This window comes from Nipponia nippon, unplaced genomic scaffold (genome assembly GCF_047370975.1).
Source record: "Nipponia nippon isolate SJK-2023a ecotype South Korea unplaced genomic scaffold, ASM4737097v1 scaffold_5, whole genome shotgun sequence".
Taxonomy (NCBI): Eukaryota; Metazoa; Chordata; class Aves; order Pelecaniformes; family Threskiornithidae; genus Nipponia; species Nipponia nippon.
The window spans coordinates 54208908-54227319 of record NW_028262369.1 but is presented as its reverse complement, the minus strand read 5'-3'; the positions used below and the strand labels follow the sequence as shown (position 1 = coordinate 54227319).

Genomic DNA, 18412 nt, shown 5'->3' with positions numbered 1-18412 from the left:
CTAATGCAATTATTCATGGTGCTGAAATAAGATCTACTTCTTTAAATGACACAAAGCTTGTAAAATAGTATTTGATGAAGAGAAATAAGTTCAGGGGGCAGAGACAATGCAGATGATGTATTTGTATAGTTACTTAGGAAAAAAAATCAGGATACTTCTTCACATCATAATCACCACATACAATGCCATATTTAATTTAATGGAGATGAACTATTGACCTTCAGAGCTCATGTCCACTAGCATTTGTAACACAGGTAACATAAGAAGAGCTGGTGCTTTGAATCCTACTAAGTTTTAGCATACTTCAATATTAATAGGAATACAATGGAGTGATTTAAAAAAAAAAATTAAAAACGTGCAAGTTACAGTTAGAACTTCAGCGACACAAGTTTCAACTACAGAATTTTTAAAAATTACAGAATTTCCTATCAGTGAGAAAGAAACTGAAATTGCATTCTGTGGTCATGAGAACTGAAGATGAACTTTGTGTGAAAGCTGTCATGCCAAAGAGCATATCTGAACTTGACAAAAATTCTCATGATTTAAGAAAAAGTCAAGGCTGCCAAACAGGAATTGTGTCATTTGCTTTTTATTCTGCTCTAACCATACTGGAACTTCAGTACACCAGCAGAATTTTCTACAAGAACCAAAATTCACTGCAAATGTAAGCTGTTTTTTCTCCGAATTCCTACTTTTTTTGTGAGGTCCTTCATTTATAATGAGATCTTCAAATAGTATTTCACAACGATCACTCAATGTGTTTATTATGTCTCTTTTCAAAGCCTGCAAGGACAAAGCGAAAACATCAGTAATAGAAAAGCCATTTGCAAAGCTTCTGACTACCAAGAAAACAAAAGAAGTCCCTCATAAGTTTAACCCATCTTGAAAGAATAGTTTTTCCAGAAAATAAAAACTCCAAAGAGAATTAAAAATAGTCCAATAAAGAGAAGCTAAGGTCAAAAGAATTAAAATAAAAAAAGAAAACAACAAAACAAAAATGAAAAGCTGAGGAAAATATTAGTATTGTTAGAGTAAGAACTAACAACCTCTAGACATTACTATTAAAACCAAACAAAAATAATCACAAGGCATTGACTCAGTCAGGAAAAAAAATAATCACAGCCTAATCACTTTGACAATTTGTGCAAAGATTCATCAGAGAACAGCCTTAGCAACAGAAGACATAACCTGCTAAAAGTGAAAAAGGAACTGAATTCATCACACATGCACACAGATGGTTTCTAAAACAATCCATATGTTCAAGGGGATGAACATTTTGACCCCAGCTTAGACCATGTCATTTTGGCAAAGAAAAATCAGTATGACAAATTTCATGTATTTCAGAAAAAAACAGTTCTGATAAGCTAACAACCTTTTCACTACCTGAACAGCTTCTTTAACTTTCGGCTTGTTGTTATGTATGTAGGCTCTGCATTTCACAGCACCTTTGAGATTTATGGAAGCACTGCAGACCTGGACTGTAGCTGTTGATCTATGACCTGAACCCTGGGACTGAAAAATAAACACGTTTCAGTTTTATCTTGTTACCAAAGCACTTGCAGCATGAGTAACAAAAAACAAAACTAGGAAATTAAAAGCATACCTTAAGATGTTTACATATAACCTGTTTTCCCCTCATAATTTCTCTCTCTAAGGTTATTTTTTTTAGTGTTGTTAGTTAACACTGAAAATCTCTCTCCTTTTCCATTCTGTAAAATGTATTTAGTTTTCCAGACATTCTATTTCTTGCAATTTAAATATTTGTGTCTGTAAGACTTCTAGAACTTTTCAGGCAAGTGGCTTGGAGCTAATATTAATATTGCAATCTAGAAACCTTTTTAACATTATTTTTTTAAAGTTATGAAGTTTGTATGTTTACCTACTTTTAGTAAGCATAACCTATGGTACCCTGAGAGTCATCCCATGAGTCAGTACTAAATTATAAGTGTGGTCACATTTAAAATTCTATCAAACTGTTGCCTAGAAATATTCCTCCTAATTACAAAAACAACGAGTGTGCTGTATGAAGCACTCTAAGACAACACCTGGAAACATGGGGATGCATAACTTCCACATGAACTGCATAAACTACTTTTGACAAAATAAAAAGCTTTCCTTTCTCTAAGGCAATTAACCACTGGAACAACGTAACAACAAAAGAAGCTGAGATACTCATCAAGTCTTTAAAATGGCATTTTATACATCTCTAAAAGTTTTGCTAAACATAGATTCAGAGAAACCAGGAACTACCTGACAAAAACGGGTGGCCTGTGCTGTGCAAGAAGCCTACAAAACAATGGCTGGACACATTTGAACTTTAGGACCTAGACTGTGGCACCTAATTCAGGGTTCAAGTCAGCATAACCTCTGGTAGAGAGGAAAATCCTGACACAGACCTGACAGCTCCAGATTATGATTCAGTTTGCAGGATCTGTACTTTAATCCAAAACTAGTGACTGAACTTTTGATGAAAGCATTCAAATAAACGTCCATAGCTAGCCACGGCAAGTTGAAGCATGGGGGTGATTCTGAACTTCAGAACGATGCAAAGTCACCTTGAAATCAATGTATGCTGGTACGTTCAGGTATCCTACTATCAAATGAATTAGTTTGCAGGACTTAATTTCTATAACCAGTTTTTCAAACTTTCCTTGCAGCTGTACTGTGCAATTCTTAGACCACATGCTTATCACAGCATGAGAATCTCCAAAGACATGAAATACACAGGTCTGTACACAGTTTCACAGTCAATATCCACGAGGGAATAAAAAGTCTTAGGACAAAGTAAGCTGGATTTCTAGACAATAATTCAGAATGTTCTCTTATTTTTTATTCTATTTTATAAGATAGCAGAGAGGTTATACTTTACAAAGCACTAAACACTTACCAGCTGTGTCAGAACCTTGACATCAGAAAACTGAGTGCTGGATTGAGTATTTCCTCTTAACTTTTTCTGAGGGAAAAAATTCTGTGTGTCATGAAACAGGAACAAAATCTCCCTGAATCAAAGTCTCCTCACTATGGTATAAAATGTGCCCTAGTTTACAGCTTTTCAGAGAGAAAAATGGCACATAGAAAACAGTCATGAGAATAAAATTACAAAACTAAAAGGAGAGATGAATGCATCAGCCAAACAATGTGTTTCCACTCTCTGTTAAACACTTAGACATACGTAGGTCTTAGAAATCTCATCACCTACATTCACATCTTACTCATGTTCTTTACTGAGGAGACAGCATACAGAAAATTTTTAAATTGGACTTCACATACAATTATTGCATTCATGTTGCCAGAGGAAGAAGAGGCAATTTGCAGCAATGAAGATGTGAACACAAGCAGTCCTGCATTATTAGTTACTTGAAATAGGCCAATTAGATCAACAAATGTTGTACAGAAGACATCTCAGTCAATGCTTTATCATAGTGGAGGTTCTAACTACACATCTGTTAGAGTTCAATTCCTTATTGTTCGGTACTCACCTGCCCTTCCAGTAGTTCTGTATCATCATCTTTAACTTGTCCATTGATCAGAAAAACACTGTCTTCTATCTGTTTTGACCATCGATTTAATCCATTCTTTAAAAAAAAAAAAAGTGAAAACAAAAATCTCATAAGAGGAAAGAGAATTTCACTAAGAGTTGGACAAGAGCATGCTGAAAATTATAGAAACTTATGTTTCAACAGTTACTCTGAGAGAGTTTTGAAGTCTCTGAAAAATCTGTCCGTATGTTTTTTCCAAAGCTAAATCTTAAAACTGACATGTTCAGATTATGTCCATTAAGAAACAAGCATTTCAAAATATTTAAGTGCTACCCCAGGGATTTTATTTTTGTAGAGAGGGATGCAGCCTATTGAAAGTCAATTCATATTAAAGGCAAGCCATATCCCTGTTCTAATTGGATGTAACCTTTACTAGGTGAAGCAGAAGAGACTTTAGTTGGAATAACCATGACAATTGCTAAATAATTCTGAGCAAAGGAAACTGCCAACACTAAGTATGGCAGAAGAACAGCTATCAGCATTTTTTATACTATGAATGCTTCACAGTAACTTGAAATTACATTTAAAAGAGGAATAACTGCCAAACATTCTCTGCTGATTAATCCTGCTCCTCTGTTCACACTACTCAAAATCTTTCTCTCTCATTTAATTTTCAACAGAAAAAGTAGTGTAGAGACCAACTACAAAACTGGTGCAGACGGTTAGTTACCTTGGTATTCTTCTCCAAGTCATGGTTCAGTGAAGTAGCAAGAAGAGGAATGTGAATATTAACATTTACTGTGCAGTCCAAAGCTAACCAGGAAGCAGACAGAGCACTCTGATATTTCCAATCTGCTGGTTTAGCTGAACTCTGAGAGCAGAAATAAGCAATAAATCATCTATACAAAACACTGTATAACTCAGATTTTTTTTTTTTTTGAAACATTACTTCTCATACATTAAAAGCTGTATATGACATGCAGGATGACGGGCTTACCTTTGGATCTTGTACATCATAGGTTCGGCAAACTACTCTTTGCTACTTAAAGAAAAAGATCCAGTGGAAAGCAAAAAAATGAATAAGAACAATTTGCAATTACTTTGTCCTTTATTTAACTTCTCTGTTGAGCTAATTTATGCTCTGAATAAAGTTCTCACCTTTCATTAGTTCAAAAAAGTGGAAAAACATTTGACTGTAAACTCCAACTATCATAGTGATGCTGTCCCATCTCTTACAAATACATTAAGATCAACAGGTATTCACAGGGAGAACCACCAATGCACCAATTTGCAATTTGTCCTTGTCTCTCTCACCTCTAAGGAAAAACATTGCTTTCCCTCCTTGTATTATCTCATAAACAGACCCAGCATTCTTCTGCAGCACTGGTACTAGTACAGATCCCACATGCCTGCTACTTCCCCACTTCCATGTAAGTATCATGGGTAAGAGCAAGCTCAAGAAGCTATACAGTATTTTAGATGTTTTCCTCAATTTATGCAGATCAAAACTGACTGGGGAAGGCCTAATTTGATGCCACCACACACACAAACTTCACAGTAAGAAATGATGGAAATTTTGCAAGGATAAGAGGGTCTTACTCATGGCTAATCAGAAAACTCCATGATTTCAACTTACTGATCTCTGCCTATCTGAACTCAAACAACTTTCCTCTCCCAGTTTATCATTTATTCAGAAATAACAACAGAAACAAGGTTGGGGGTAACAGTCTCAAGCAATAAAGCTTGCTCATAAAGGATACTTCTTTGTAGCAGAACAAATTTGAAGAGCTGCTCTGTCTGAGATCTCCTCCTCAGCAGGTTTCCAGAGCCTTCTTTTAGTCAAGGACTTTTCCACTGAGAAGATTAGCTAAAGATGAAAAAGGTATTATGGCTTTTTCCACAAAAACAATACATAGTAATTTCTGGAAAATAGACTTGCACTAAAGTTCTAAGTCCAAGTGATATCATAATTATGTGTAAACAAGATATATAGCTTATATGGCACCAAAATGTCACATTAAAAGAACATTCAACAAAGATTCATAGGCAACTACTCCAAAGTGAAAGTTGCTTGTGAACTCTTAATTCAGCTTCCTTCTAAACTGAACTAAGCAACATACATTCATATATTCAACCTGTATGCTTTTCTCTCTACAAAAATATTGCAGCTTTATGCCTATCAGTTGAGGATCCGGAAAGACAGCTATGCAAAATAGCTACTAATTAAAAAAAAAAAAAAATTTAATTCAGGAATCATGGATGACCCAGACACAGCTCGCCTTTTTTGTTCGCTACTTGTTTCAGTAATCACAACTGAGATGCGGTTGCATTGCACTGCCAGAATTGAATCTTGGACCTTAGGCTTCAAAACCGACTCACGTTTAAATCGCTTATCATGCTTACCTTATGAAAACGATAAAATGAACCTACATCTACAGAATAGAAATTAAATGTGGCACTAGATGCCCCAATACTGTAATAAAAATGCATTTTAAGTCTATCAGACAGTAGCACATTCTAAGTAGTTTTTAAATATAACCCCACACACCTAAGTCAAATACCACTAGCTCTACACAAGATATTTGTTTTAAAGGAATCAGAACTATAGATCTCTCACTACTGTAAACATCTCTAACCTGAACAATTCATTCAGACAGAAAAAGCTAACATGCTACCACTACTAACAATTGTGCCACAAGGATTTATCTTAATATAAACTTTGAAGATGTTTTCCTTAAGCTAGAATGTCCACTTTCAGTAAATACAGTAAGATTTGCTTTGCAGTAACAAACATCACAAGAAACAAAAAGTTAGCAAATATAAGCTGTGGTACAGTCCCACAGGAGAGTGATTTCTGAGGTTTCAGTCTCAAAACCATACATCAAACCAGAACATTTGTGCTTTTAGAAATAAAGCAACAAAACAACCATATAAACTCAAGACAATGATAGAAAATTATTCAGCTACGCATCTAAAGATAATCCTGTCTTTCCACCAGGAAGTATGCTTACCTTGCGCAAAGCATTTTGACTATCTTTTGACAGTTCTGGAGTTGCAATAATAAATACACCAAGAACTAATAAGCCTCCAGGAAGCATTCTAGAAACCTTAAAAATAGAAACGAACATGTATTAATAGGAATCAGAGATCTAGCAATCGTGTAACTTGATATATCAAAAATTTCTAATGAGACAAGTATGCATCAAGAGCAGAAATGAAATAAGCAAGACTTTTTCACTCATAGGTTCCTCTGAAATGTAGGAACACAGCACCTTGCAAATTTTCTCACTTTATTTCTATCAAGTCTCTGTTTCATGACAAACTTTGAAAACTAGACAGATATTTTGGTTTAAAATACCTGTGCCTAGCATGGTTAGGAAGGTTCTTTTACTTTGAGAAAAAGGCTTGAGATTACACAAGCAATGAGATAGTTTTTGTAAGTCTTATTTCCTTTCTGTTCCTCCCACCCCCTTCATTAACTCATACTGTGCCACCTGGCTGGCGTGTGTAGTTATCCATTCTTCATCAATGGATGCTAGTTTTGAAGGACTGATGTTGTCTTCCTTCTGCTCTTCCTTTGGAGGTGTTCGAACAGCCCAAATTACATAGTCTCTTTGCGGGGAACACTTTCAAAAACATCAACATAAGCATATACAACATGAGGTTGGTATCAAGTCTGAGAACATACTATGTAATATAGTAGCTATAAGGTCTGCCTTATAGTAGGTATCATTAAATTCTACAGTAACCTGTTACAAAAATAATTCCTTCATGAATTTGCCTTTGCCTTAAAGCCTTGTTTAGTGATAAGTTTACCTTAAAATTTTAATTTCTTTTCTGTGTGTCATATCTTTCACAAAATGATTTTAAAAGTCTTGAGTAGTTGGTTGACACTGTGAACCCTTTACAGAAGTCCCTTCTGGTCATATTACCACCCTCCCGCACTATACAAGCTCAATGTGATGTTAATGGACTCATCGCAGACGATTAAGGCCACAGGGGTTTTCCCCTATTAACATGAATTAATAGAACAGACTTCAAATATTTCACACTTACCTGCCCTATTAACAGGCCAGTGACATAAGGCTTTACTTTTGTGCTGAGGTCTGAAAGATACTGCCCAATAGCTTCTTCAACAAAGTAAGTTCTACCCATTGCTGTAGGTTTAAGACTAAGTACTGTAGTTTCAACCTACAAAACAAATAATGTATAAAGGCAAAGAAAATACATATACTACACCAGTTACCTGACAATACAAAGATTGTCTTACACAAAGATCCTGAATAGATTAATACTTTAACTGTCAAAGGTTAGTTAAGTAGCTTTATAATCTGCAAGTTTGTTTTTTTTAAATGAAAAACATAACTCTCTATACTAATGGAAGAAGTATGTGACCCTTATTTGAAAGAAAACTATTTTAAATACATGTCACTGAAATGACATGGCAAGTCATGCAAGCAAATGCTAGGAAAAACATGACTCCAAGCAACAATTTTTTGCTGCATTATGTTTCATCAGAGGCCAGAACGGAAGGTGTGCATTTTTGCGTTCATATTCCTCTTTGAGGGACTTGCTAAATTCCACACTTGTACTTAAACATGCTATGCACCATTTTCATTCCAATTCCTAAGGTACAGCATCCGTGGACTATCCAAAAGGCCATCTTTACAGCTCCCATCGGTAGCCATACGAATGCAGGACATGGGGACTGCCACAGACACTCCTCCCTTCCGTGCACAACTACTGCGAAAACGGCTTCATGCACTGAGGACTTTCACAAAAATTAACTATGAAAACGCTGAAGCCAGAAAGCACATGGTGAGGAAGCAAAGGGCATTCCGAGTCCTCGCAAAGGTGTCTGCTGGAGAAAGCTGCACAGGGATGGCGGAGCTGAAGCTCTGAACCGGAGCGAGGAGGAAGGCTGTCACGCACCTCACCCCAGCCCACACGGCCGGGCCAAAAGCAGCTCTGCACCCGCCTGTACCTACACTCGAGCTCCTCCCACAGCTCGGCGGCCGCTCCCGCACAGCTCCCCCACCGCCTCGGGGCGCGGGCCACCCCCAGCGCTCCCCGCACTAGCCTGACAGGCGCGGCCACCGCTGAGTCCCCAAGCTCAGCCACCGCCGCCGCTGCCTCAGCCGAGCACTGAAGTGGCCAATGCCCGCGTCACCGGCAGGCGCCGTTCGCGCCTCGGCACAGGAGGATGACGCAAGCCAACCCAGACCCGAGCGCGGGAAAAAGGCGCGCAGAGGGAAAGCTCCCCGCCAGCACCGCCATGCTTTGAGTGGCGAAAGCGGTAACGCCTCCTCCTGCATCTCCCAGGCGCACAGGACGCCTTAGAAGGGCGAGCGGGTCGCGGCGAGCTTCGAGACGAAGGCTTCGAGACTCCTGTGTCGATATCAGCGGCTTTCATGCCTCAACCACCAACTATAGCCTCACTCAACATGGCGGAAAGAGTTGCCCTACCGGAAACGGAAGTGCTTGTAGGCGCGCAGCCGCCTTTCTTGAAAACTACACTTCCCATGATCCCGCGGGGCCCGGGCCGCTCGCTCGCGCATGCGTCATTGTGGCGCCTGCGCCGTTGGGCGCGTCGCGGCCGGTGGCGGTTAGGCCGGAAAGCGCAGCGGCCCTCTGGGGTGCTTCCAAGATGGCGGCCGTGCTGCAGCAGGTCCTGGAGCGGGCTGAGCTCTCCAAGCTGCCCAAGCCGGTGCAGGGGAAGCTGGAGCGCTTCCTGGCCGATCAGCAGAGCGAGATCGACGGGCTCCGAGCCAGGCATGAGCGCTTCAAGGTGGACAGCGGTGAGTTAGGGGAGGGGGCAGCTGGGAGAACGGGAATGGGGGGGTGGCGCAGAGGGAACGGGGCAGGCCCCGGGCTGCTTCGTGCGGAGGGGGCTGCGCTGCCCAAGGGCTAAGCGGTATCCGTTCGTCTTGGTGCTCGCCCAGAGGCAGCGGGCCGGCAGCTCGGCTGCGGACGGGTGGGCTGGGGTCGGGCCGGGTGCCCCCTCTTCCGACGCGCTTTTAATGAGTATCAATGTCGTAGTCCCCTCTGATGAGAGGAGTGAGGGAGGTAGGGCTGGGCTTGACGGGTCGTTGTTGTCTTCGAAACGCTTTCAGGGGGTGACCTGCGGCCCGTGAGATGGTTGTGTGCGTCCTCTGCCTGGGAAGGGGCCCTGAGGCGGGGGGCGTGTCCGGTGGTTGGGAAGGGTCCCTTTACTTGAGACCTGGTAGGGTTGTTTCTCACACTTCTGCTTGGCAAGACGAGTCTGATTTTTTTTTTTTTTTTTTTTTTTGGCAAAGAACTATTCAGGGTTAAAACTGCATTCAAAATGGGCTTACAGAACAGCTTTTCATCAGGTTGTTAATAAGCATTGGTATGCTTCAGTTTGCTTTGATCCTTGTTGTGGAAGAGAAATTAATAAAGTGTCGTGTAAACTAAGGTAACCCACAGGTTTTAGCAGGTTAGTCTCTTTAAGGTCCGTTCTTCTCGTGTGCCTGGAGGGGCAGCCAATATCTTTGAAACTGTAAGCTATGATAGGAAGCGTAAGATAAATAAAAATTCCTCAGTACTTCTTTAGAAGCTCACTATGCCTGAGAGTGAGATTAGTTCTGTTTTTGCTAAGTATTTTTACTAAATATTTTAAATTAAGTTCTATGACACAGTTACTGTTTCAGATAACCAAAATTTAGATCTAATTTTTTTCAGTGCTGTGGGATATGCAGCATAGAGCACAAGAGTTCATTTTAAGAAGCATTCATCTAAATCAGATCTCTTGATACCTAGGGTTATGTGGGTTTTATTGTATGTGTATAGAAATACGCTACAGGTAAAAGAAGTTTTAAGGTGGTGAGACCACACTGGGTAATTGTGCTGATACAACATTCTCTAGCTACATCAAAAATGTTGAAAAACTATTAAAATTAGTTAGGCCGTTATTTTATGGATGGTTTCTAGAAACATATCACTTTCCACGCTAACAAAGTATTTTAAACAATGTTAATACAATGTGGAAATGCGTCTTTTTGCCTTCAAAAATACTTTTTTCTTCAAATTCTACTGTAGTCTTATTATTTTTCGATATTTTCATTATAAATACCGTTCTTTAATAAAGATATCCATTAATAAGGATCCTTGATAAAGGTAAGAAAGAAAAAGAAATGTTTATTAAGTGAAATTGAAATAACATTGTTATTTTGCAGAACAACAGTACTTTGAAGTAGAAAAGCGTCTGGCTCAAAGTCAGGAGAGACTTGTAAATGAGACACAAGAATGTCAAACTCTCCGTGAGGAGCTTAAAAAACTTCGTAAGTATAACTGCACGTTTTTAAGATTGCACAGGATATTCTTTCTTTAGACTAATGTTATGCTGAAATGCTTTTAAGTTTTAAATAGGAGTTGAAAATCTGTCTACCAATTACATTTGTTATTTCTGCAAGTAGAGAGATGTTTTGCTTTTGTGTTTGAGTTTTTTTAATGGAATTTTTGTTCTAATGGAAAAAAAAAACTTGTCTTCTGATTTCTGTAGTAATAGTAGTACAGTGGGCTATGTATTGATCTTCACGATAAATGCCTCTGCTCTAAGGATCACATTAGTTTGCCACAATACTGCTTACTCCGTCCATAGTGAAGTCTTGAATTCTTCTCTTTCTCTCTCTCTTTTTTTTTTTTTTAATGTTGCTAAGGGAAATTTTGTGTTAATTGCATTTGGAGAGTGAATTCTGTCTTTATGTTACAGTGGAGATCCCTCACTAGTACTTCTTCTTATCCAACAGATGAACAGTTGAAGTTGCTGAATGAGAAAAATAAAGAACTTGAAGCTGCTCAGGATCGTAATGCAGCCACTCAGGTACTGGAAGAACTTGACAATAAGTTGAAAGACTTTGGTTCGCCTGTCTCATTGCAGCAAAGAATGCAATCAATTTTGAAACTGGACTGTATCAATATCAGTACAGATATGTACTGATGTATGTATTTACATGTCCGTATGACCATGTGTACAGGAAAATTGTGTGGGTTTTTTTAAGTAGATGCTGGTGTTTTAGCAAACTGAATTACAGGTGAACATATGTCAGAGCAGGTGCTTTTATTTCAGTTTGGATAGATTGTTTCATTCTAGGTGAAACCTGTTGTGAAGTGACTTTAAGCTGAACCTCAAAAATTGGACAAAGGTGTAAAGAAGAGTTCGGTTCTTTCCTCCATCCTTTCCCACACTCTGCCACATTTTTCCTTGCATTACGCTCAAAAGTCATGGGGTTGCAGGATGAGTCACTTCGGCTGACTGATCCAGCAGAACACTAATTTTGGAGCAGGAAGCAAAAACATTATTATTAGATTGATTTGTCCACAATGAGAAGACGGATCTGATTGTTTACCCAGAGGGGCTTACCTGGGCCTAACTGAAGTGATTTGCATTGAGACCTTAGAAGGCAGAGGCAGTACTATAGCCTGTAAATGACTGAAGACTGTTGACTTTTATTTGATTTTGATATTGATTTTTTCCATGTGTTCATTCCTTGGCTACTCTGTTATCTCTTTTATTTAACCAAATACAACTGTTTCACTGAAGTCTTAACTATCAAAGCTGTCATTCAAAGAATATTAAAATTGGATGCAGTTTTGAACAGTTCCTGTTGTTTGTTTTGGATTTCTGCTAGGCCTTCAGTTTGTTTCATCTGTTCCAAGTTCAATAACTTTCATTCTAATCTTCATTCAAATACAGCTAGAGGGAGTCTTGTGGCAGTATGGACCTCTCCATGCCAATTGAAAAGCAAAGGCATGAAAACTACCTGTTCAGTATGCTGGTCTTGAAAGCTGTGTGATACTTCTCTCATCTTTGCTGTCTAATTTTATGTGATAGTGGCGTTTCACATTTAAGCACAAAGGGCCAGATGGACATTGGTATCAGAGTGATTTATGGGGGGAAAAAAATTAATTTAAATGTGTTGGCTATTATGCACTAGAAGAAAGAGGTACATTAACCTGCATTTGATTGAATTATATACAGCAACATGATAGAAAAAATGGAAGCAGCCATACTTCCATACTGTGTACTTTAGACTGATTCAGCTGCCTGCTATAAAAGCCTCTTATCCCAGTTTTCAGTTGGCTGGGGTAATTTGCTCTGGTTTAGCATGCTTCTCTGTGTTGGTAAGAGTAAACAGTGACTCTGTAAACTTCTATAAACTGTTAGAGAAAGCTGATCACATTTCTTTATTGCTCTTTTGCAATTTTTTTCAGAGCCATTTAAGTAGAGAAAAAGAAGAACTGGAAGCTGAAAAGAGAGATTTGGTTCGAACAAGTGAAAGACGATCTCAGGAAGTTGAACATTTAAACGGTATAGCCAAGAACGTATTAAATACTTCACGTGATTTTGCTAAATAAAAGACATGCTTGAACAATTGGACTGGTGTGGAGTATGCAGTTTGTATAGGCAGCACCAAATAATGGATTAGGAGGCAACAGTATTTAGAGAAAAGGAAACAAGGCAGGAAATTACATACTAATTGCAGAAAAACACAGCAGTTTGATGCTTTGTTTTGTAGATATAAAAACATACATTATACAATATCTTATTGCACAATATACAATTACGTACATTTTATCTTACCTGTTCTCATTCTTTACAATTTAGTTAAGCTGAGCAATTAAAACTGTTATACAATTAGCTTTTCTTAACACTTGATTTCCCTGCTTCAGAGGATGTTAAACGCTTAAATGAAAAGCTTACAGAAGCAAACACAGAAAAGGTGAAACTTCAGTTAAAGTTGGATGAACTTCAAACATCAGATGTTTCCATGAAGGTGAGTAGTACTTTATATGCGTAGTACATGTTAATGTTCTAATAAGCAGTTGTTTACATGTGATGTAGTCATCATTGTGCCATTATTGACTTTGAAAGTAGGTCGAATGTACTCCTGTTATTTATAACAGATTATTTTATTATGAAATTGGTGGCTGTGATTGGAAGTGAGACACATATGCAAGGGGGCATCAAGCTGGGCGAGGATGTCCAAGCCTCATTGGTGGCAATGGTGGCTGCTCCTACCCACTAGAAAGAAGGACTCCAGGTCCATGAAGGCAGGTAGAAAGGAGAAAAATAATTATTTGTGAACCTGCACCATTTCAGACTAAACTTCATAAAGAGTTGAAAGACAGGAGGAAAGGAGAAAAGAGGAGGAAGACTTTGATACCTTAATTTATTTCCTTTAACTAGATTAATATCTAGTTAATATTCGCAGCTAACGTAAACTTTGAGGGAACTAACTCAAGTTTGAAGAACTTCTTGTAGTTTGAGACTGGTAAGTTAGTATTACCAATGTAATAAGGAACACTGCCTATCATTTGGTGCTATTTACTAAATTACAGTACGTTTTTGCTACTCCTACTCTGATCATAGTACTTTGATTAGCTGCTTTATTTGCTGTGGAACCAGTACAATTACACTATGCAATTTTCTTTTTAGTACCGTGAGAAAAGGTTGGAGCAAGAAAAAGAACTACTACAAAATCAAAACACGTGGCTGAACGCCGAGTTGAAAGCCAAAACAGATGAACTTCTACATACTGCCAGGGAGAAAGGCAATGAAATCTTGGAGCTTAAATGTAATCTGGAGAACAAGAAGGAGGAGGTAGTATAATTACTGAGTGCTTTTGCCATTTTTTATAAATTACACCTCCTGATTAACTGTATTAAACAATACTAAGTACTTTAATAACTGTATTTGAGTGGGGAAAAAAAGCATGTTTCTCAATTAATAAGGAGGTGTTTTTTCTTTCAACTTGAGATTTTTAAGGAGTACATATAGTTACCATTATCTGGAATAGAAAAGTCAAAGATTTTAGTTATAAGCTAGAAATTTTGGAGTCACTGATAACAAAGCTATGTAGTGGTAGAATGCAATTAAAATGTATGGGAATACAGTTCTTAATAAGGGGCAGGGGCAGAAGGATCTGACTTCGCATTCTTTGCAGAGTGGGGTGATGATGTTTTTGTTTTCCTGCAACAAAATACATGGCAGAATCATGGCCGTATTTTGAAAATACTTGGCTTCCCTGAGCTTCTAAGTTTGGGTACCTGAGCAGCTTCTTTAACAACTGTGATAACTGATCAGGTTTTCTGTGGCACTTAGCTCCACTGAGGCTTTGGTTATGCATAATTGGAGCAATTTGGGGACTCTCACTTTTTCATTTGGCTGAATGCATGGGAGCAGACTGTTAGAAATCATAACCATTTATGCTCTTTCTGGAACTTTTGGTGTTTTTTAAAGTAAAAAGCAATGAGATAGGTATTTTCCAAAACAAACTGGACTGGAAAGACAAATTTATACATGGTGTTCTCATTTATTCTTTGAGCAGGTTTCCAGAATGGAGGAACAGGTAAACAGCTTAAAACAGTCAAATGAAAGTCTTCAGAAGCATGTGGAAGACCTTTTGAATAAACTGAAGGAGGTGAGACAAAGTATATGTGAAACAGCATTACAGTTGCTTCTACAAATTAAAAAACCAAAATGTGTGAAACAGAAATAATGGAATGCTCCCCAACCCCGTCTCCTTAATTTACTAGGCAAAAGAACAGCAGGCTAGTATGGAGGAAAGATTCCACAATGAACTGAATGCCCACATAAAATTATCCAATTTGTATAAGGTGAGTTCAATGATTCTGTTATAAGCATGTATTAGCATTATTCGGGGCTAAATCTGAGCATTAAATGTAATGCACGCCGGTTTTGGTATTTTTCCCCCAAAGTGTGGATGTGGGGAAGACTAACTTCCATTGCAAAACATTGTGACACATCCAAAACATTTTCTTTGCTGCTGTCTTAGGCAGCATTTGAAGTTTTAAATTGTTTGAATCATTTTGTAGATTAAGCAAAACTGGGGTTAAAATAGTAATTTTATGCTCACTGTTATGAGGCTTCATGTTGTATGAATGTGGCTATGTCTTATGATGTTGTGTTGGGAGGTAAAGGGTTCTTTGTAAAATATGGCTATGCCAGAGATTTTTCTGAGTTTAGTTAGTAGAAGTTCATTTCAAACAACACTGCAAGTGTTAGCGATCTGATTAGGACGCAGCTGAATGTCACGTATTGTCAAATAAGCACCATCTAAACAAGTAATTTTTGTTTGTTCTGTCAGCTCAAAGAATGAAAAATATCCTGTAGCATATTGACTAAGACAAAGTCAGCTAAAGAGGGCAACTGATTGCTCTTTAGTTTACACATATTAGATTCACAGGTGAATGAGTTCTGTTTCCTGAGTTTTCTTGCATAGATACCCACATAAACATTCTGCTCTGCTTAATTCTGAGTTCAACATTAATACTTTGTCTGATTAGATGTAAACTGATGTTGCTTCACTGAACAGCAAGTCAATAACTAACTTTTCTGGAGCATAATGCATTACCATTTACCTTTTAATTTGGTTTTGTTTTGGTTGGGTTTTTTTGTTTGTTTGGGTTGGTTTTTTTTTTTTTTTTTACTCTTATTCATTCATGCTTTTATTATAGAACCATTGAGTTGAAGGGGCTTAAAGGTTTGCCTTCTGCTTAACATAGGGTTTGCTATGTACTTGTAGCTGCTGACATATTTGTCTGACCTGATCTTAAATGTATCGAGATTGAGTTGCCTTCCTATGAGAGCCTCTTCTGAGACTTGGCTGATTTGCAGAAGTTGCATCAACTTTATTTCAGTTATCCCTAATGGACTTGCAGAATTGCTAAAGTATTGTACAGTCTTGCACTTGTGAGATCTCTTAACTGGAAGCAAAGAAACATAGTCCGTTCATATAAGATTCCCTAAAAATACCAAATTTTTCAGAATGATCAAAATTGAGTACTCAAAATTTCTCCAAATTTTCTTTTAGCACTTTAATCAAAAACTGCATGTTCATAATTTTTGGCCAGTTTGAGCTTTCTTATGAAAATATAGTTGCTACTACTATGTAATAAAAGGTTAAATAAAATGCTTTTATTTAGAGTGCTGCTGATGACTCAGAGGCAAAGAGCAATGAACTGACAGGAGCAGTAGAAGAGCTGCACAAGCTCTTGAAAGAAGCAGGTGAAGGTAAGCAGTGAGTGAGAAATGGCAAACGGAACAGAACAATTACGCTCCTTTGTAACTACCTTGACACACTGAAAAATAGGTATTAAGCATTTATGAAAGGAACTTCATTAGACTTTTGGGCTGGTGGAAGCATCAATTGGTTTGTAACAACAATTCTATGTGACTAGCTGAATTTACTTGGGGGAGTGGGGGGGTGGAGAGGAGCTGTCTTAAAATATACCTGGGATTTTACTTTGGATTTTGATAAGAAGATCTCATTTTGCAAGATAGGTCTTCATTTTAGTTTCTTGTTTTAGATTCCTTTTCACTGATAAAAAGAATAGGTCATATTTTAGCCCTCTTCTAAGAAAAAGGTGATAGGCAGCAGTTCATGCTTCTGTCATGCTACCGAGTTTTCTTACCAGCATTAGCTTCTGCCAATCATATAAAGTTAAAGTAAAATTTAAGGTACAAATGCAAATTTTGGTCTTTTTAAAAGAAAAAAATAAAACCAACCACAACAAAGCAAACTGCCTGTCTGATTTAATTTTAGCTAATAAAGCAACCCAGGAGCATTTGGCTGAGGTGGAAGAGTCAAAAGCTGTAATGGAGAAAGAACTGAGAGAGAAGATCAGTAAACTGGAAAAGGAGCTGGAGAATGCTAATGATTTACTGTCCGCTACAAAGCGTAAAGGTAGGGGTCACATTGGGAACTAAAATACATAAAGCCTCAGGCTTTCTATCCTAAGTAGTCTTGCATTAAAATACTATGCTGAATTTCTATAGGAAGTAAGTGCGTTGATCTTAATTCATCTTTAGTCATTTCTAATCATGTATTTTAGAAGCTTTTTCACATGTGTGTGTGTGTATATATATATATGAAAATATATTTTATATATCTAGATATATAAAGTGTATTTTTTTCCCCACTGGAAAATGCATTTCTGTCAGAATGTTTTTTGAAGTTCTTTTGTTAATCTGACTTACCTTTTCAAAGAAATGAGAGAGGAAACATTTCCTTAAGACTGACTGATCATGCTTTTAATGGTTTTCTGGAGAGGGTAGTGGGGTTGATAAACTATTCCTATTTTCCTCTTAAAAAAAAATTTAAAAAGCAACGGAAAACAAACCTCTGTCCTTAAATTTCTGTTTAACATTAAATCTTGCTCAATATTCACTGTTCTAGTTCTGTCATTTTTTTGTTAAAGAAAAGTGTTTGCTACATATAGGTAATTTCTAAAGGAAAGAGAGAGCAGAGCAGGAAGGAACAGAGAGACATGAAGTATATCTGCTATCTCCCTATGTTAATTTCATGAAAGTAAACAAGTTCTTTGCCACTGTAAACCTCCTGCAGTTTGCTAAGAAATCTGATGTTAAGCTTTGCTCTAGCTATTTCAATGGCTTACATTCAGAAATGGTCTAAATTTTAAGAGTCTAACAGCAAAAGCTTTTCAGCATTTCAAATTAAACTAGTCAGAGACTTTGATAATGTGTGACATGGAATATTGTATATAATACCAGTCATTTGCACATGTATATGTATAATATAGATTACAGAAAACTTTTAAACCAGCAACTTAAAGAACTTAAAACAGTAATTTAAAATACAGTAGTTATAATGCATAAAGGTGTGTGAAGACATCCTTTATATTAATAAGGAACATTTATGATGGGAATTATTGCAGCTTTTTAATAGTAATTGGTGGGATTATGTCTTTAGGAGCCATATTGTCTGAGGAGGAACTAGCAGCTATGTCTCCCACTGCTGCAGCAGTAGCTAAAGTAGTCAAGCCTGGAATGAAATTAACTGAGGTAAGTGAGAAGAAACTTCAATTTCAAGGCCCTTGAAATTCCAACAGAAATATGTTAATAATATAAGGGTGCAGACTTCATTCAC

The 18412-nt window shown here is 37.7% G+C and overlaps 2 protein-coding genes across 25 annotated transcripts in view; one reads left to right on the top strand and one right to left on the bottom strand.

Annotated features, from left to right (window-relative positions):
- The window catches only part of ODR4 (odr-4 GPCR localization factor homolog), a 60310-nt gene extending 51401 nt beyond the window's left edge, over nucleotides 1–8909 (bottom strand). For 8 of the 21 annotated variants that reach the window (XR_015698791.1, XR_015698792.1, XM_087731879.1 and 5 more), the window contains exons 1-11: nucleotides 8089–8909; nucleotides 7536–7670; nucleotides 6974–7105; nucleotides 6491–6586; nucleotides 5240–5346; nucleotides 4477–4513; nucleotides 4210–4350; nucleotides 3480–3575; nucleotides 2888–2953; nucleotides 1384–1512; nucleotides 693–783 (exon numbers count right to left, since the gene is read on the bottom strand). Coding sequence is in view for 17 of the 21 variants with exons in the window: in XM_087731879.1 (XP_087588005.1) it covers nucleotides 693–783; nucleotides 1384–1512; nucleotides 2888–2953; nucleotides 3480–3575; nucleotides 4210–4350; nucleotides 4477–4513; nucleotides 5240–5346; nucleotides 6491–6586; nucleotides 6974–7105; nucleotides 7536–7670; nucleotides 8089–8157 (1099 nt within the window). In the remaining 4 variants the exon portion in view is untranslated. The remainder of the gene's footprint in view (nucleotides 1–692; nucleotides 784–1383; nucleotides 1513–2887; nucleotides 2954–3479; nucleotides 3576–4209; nucleotides 4351–4476; nucleotides 4514–5239; nucleotides 5347–6490; nucleotides 6587–6973; nucleotides 7106–7535; nucleotides 7671–8088) is intronic. The other 13 variants (XR_015698793.1, XR_015698794.1, XM_087731889.1 and 10 more) reach the window with 7 other exon arrangements.
- A 164-nt stretch (nucleotides 8910–9073) lies between these two features.
- TPR (translocated promoter region, nuclear basket protein) overlaps nucleotides 9074–18412 on the top strand; it is a 41735-nt gene continuing 32396 nt past the window's right edge. For 3 of the 4 annotated variants that reach the window (XR_015699118.1, XM_087733815.1, XM_087733816.1), the window contains exons 1-11: nucleotides 9074–9277; nucleotides 10676–10780; nucleotides 11249–11322; nucleotides 12714–12810; nucleotides 13173–13276; nucleotides 13939–14103; nucleotides 14831–14923; nucleotides 15039–15119; nucleotides 16449–16536; nucleotides 17069–17209; nucleotides 18236–18327. Coding sequence is in view for 3 of the 4 variants with exons in the window: in XM_087733815.1 (XP_087589941.1) it covers nucleotides 9127–9277; nucleotides 10676–10780; nucleotides 11249–11322; nucleotides 12714–12810; nucleotides 13173–13276; nucleotides 13939–14103; nucleotides 14831–14923; nucleotides 15039–15119; nucleotides 16449–16536; nucleotides 17069–17209; nucleotides 18236–18327 (1191 nt within the window). In the remaining variant the exon portion in view is untranslated. The remainder of the gene's footprint in view (nucleotides 9278–10675; nucleotides 10781–11248; nucleotides 11323–12713; nucleotides 12811–13172; nucleotides 13277–13938; nucleotides 14104–14830; nucleotides 14924–15038; nucleotides 15120–16448; nucleotides 16537–17068; nucleotides 17210–18235; nucleotides 18328–18412) is intronic. The other variant, XM_009463534.2, reaches the window with a different exon arrangement.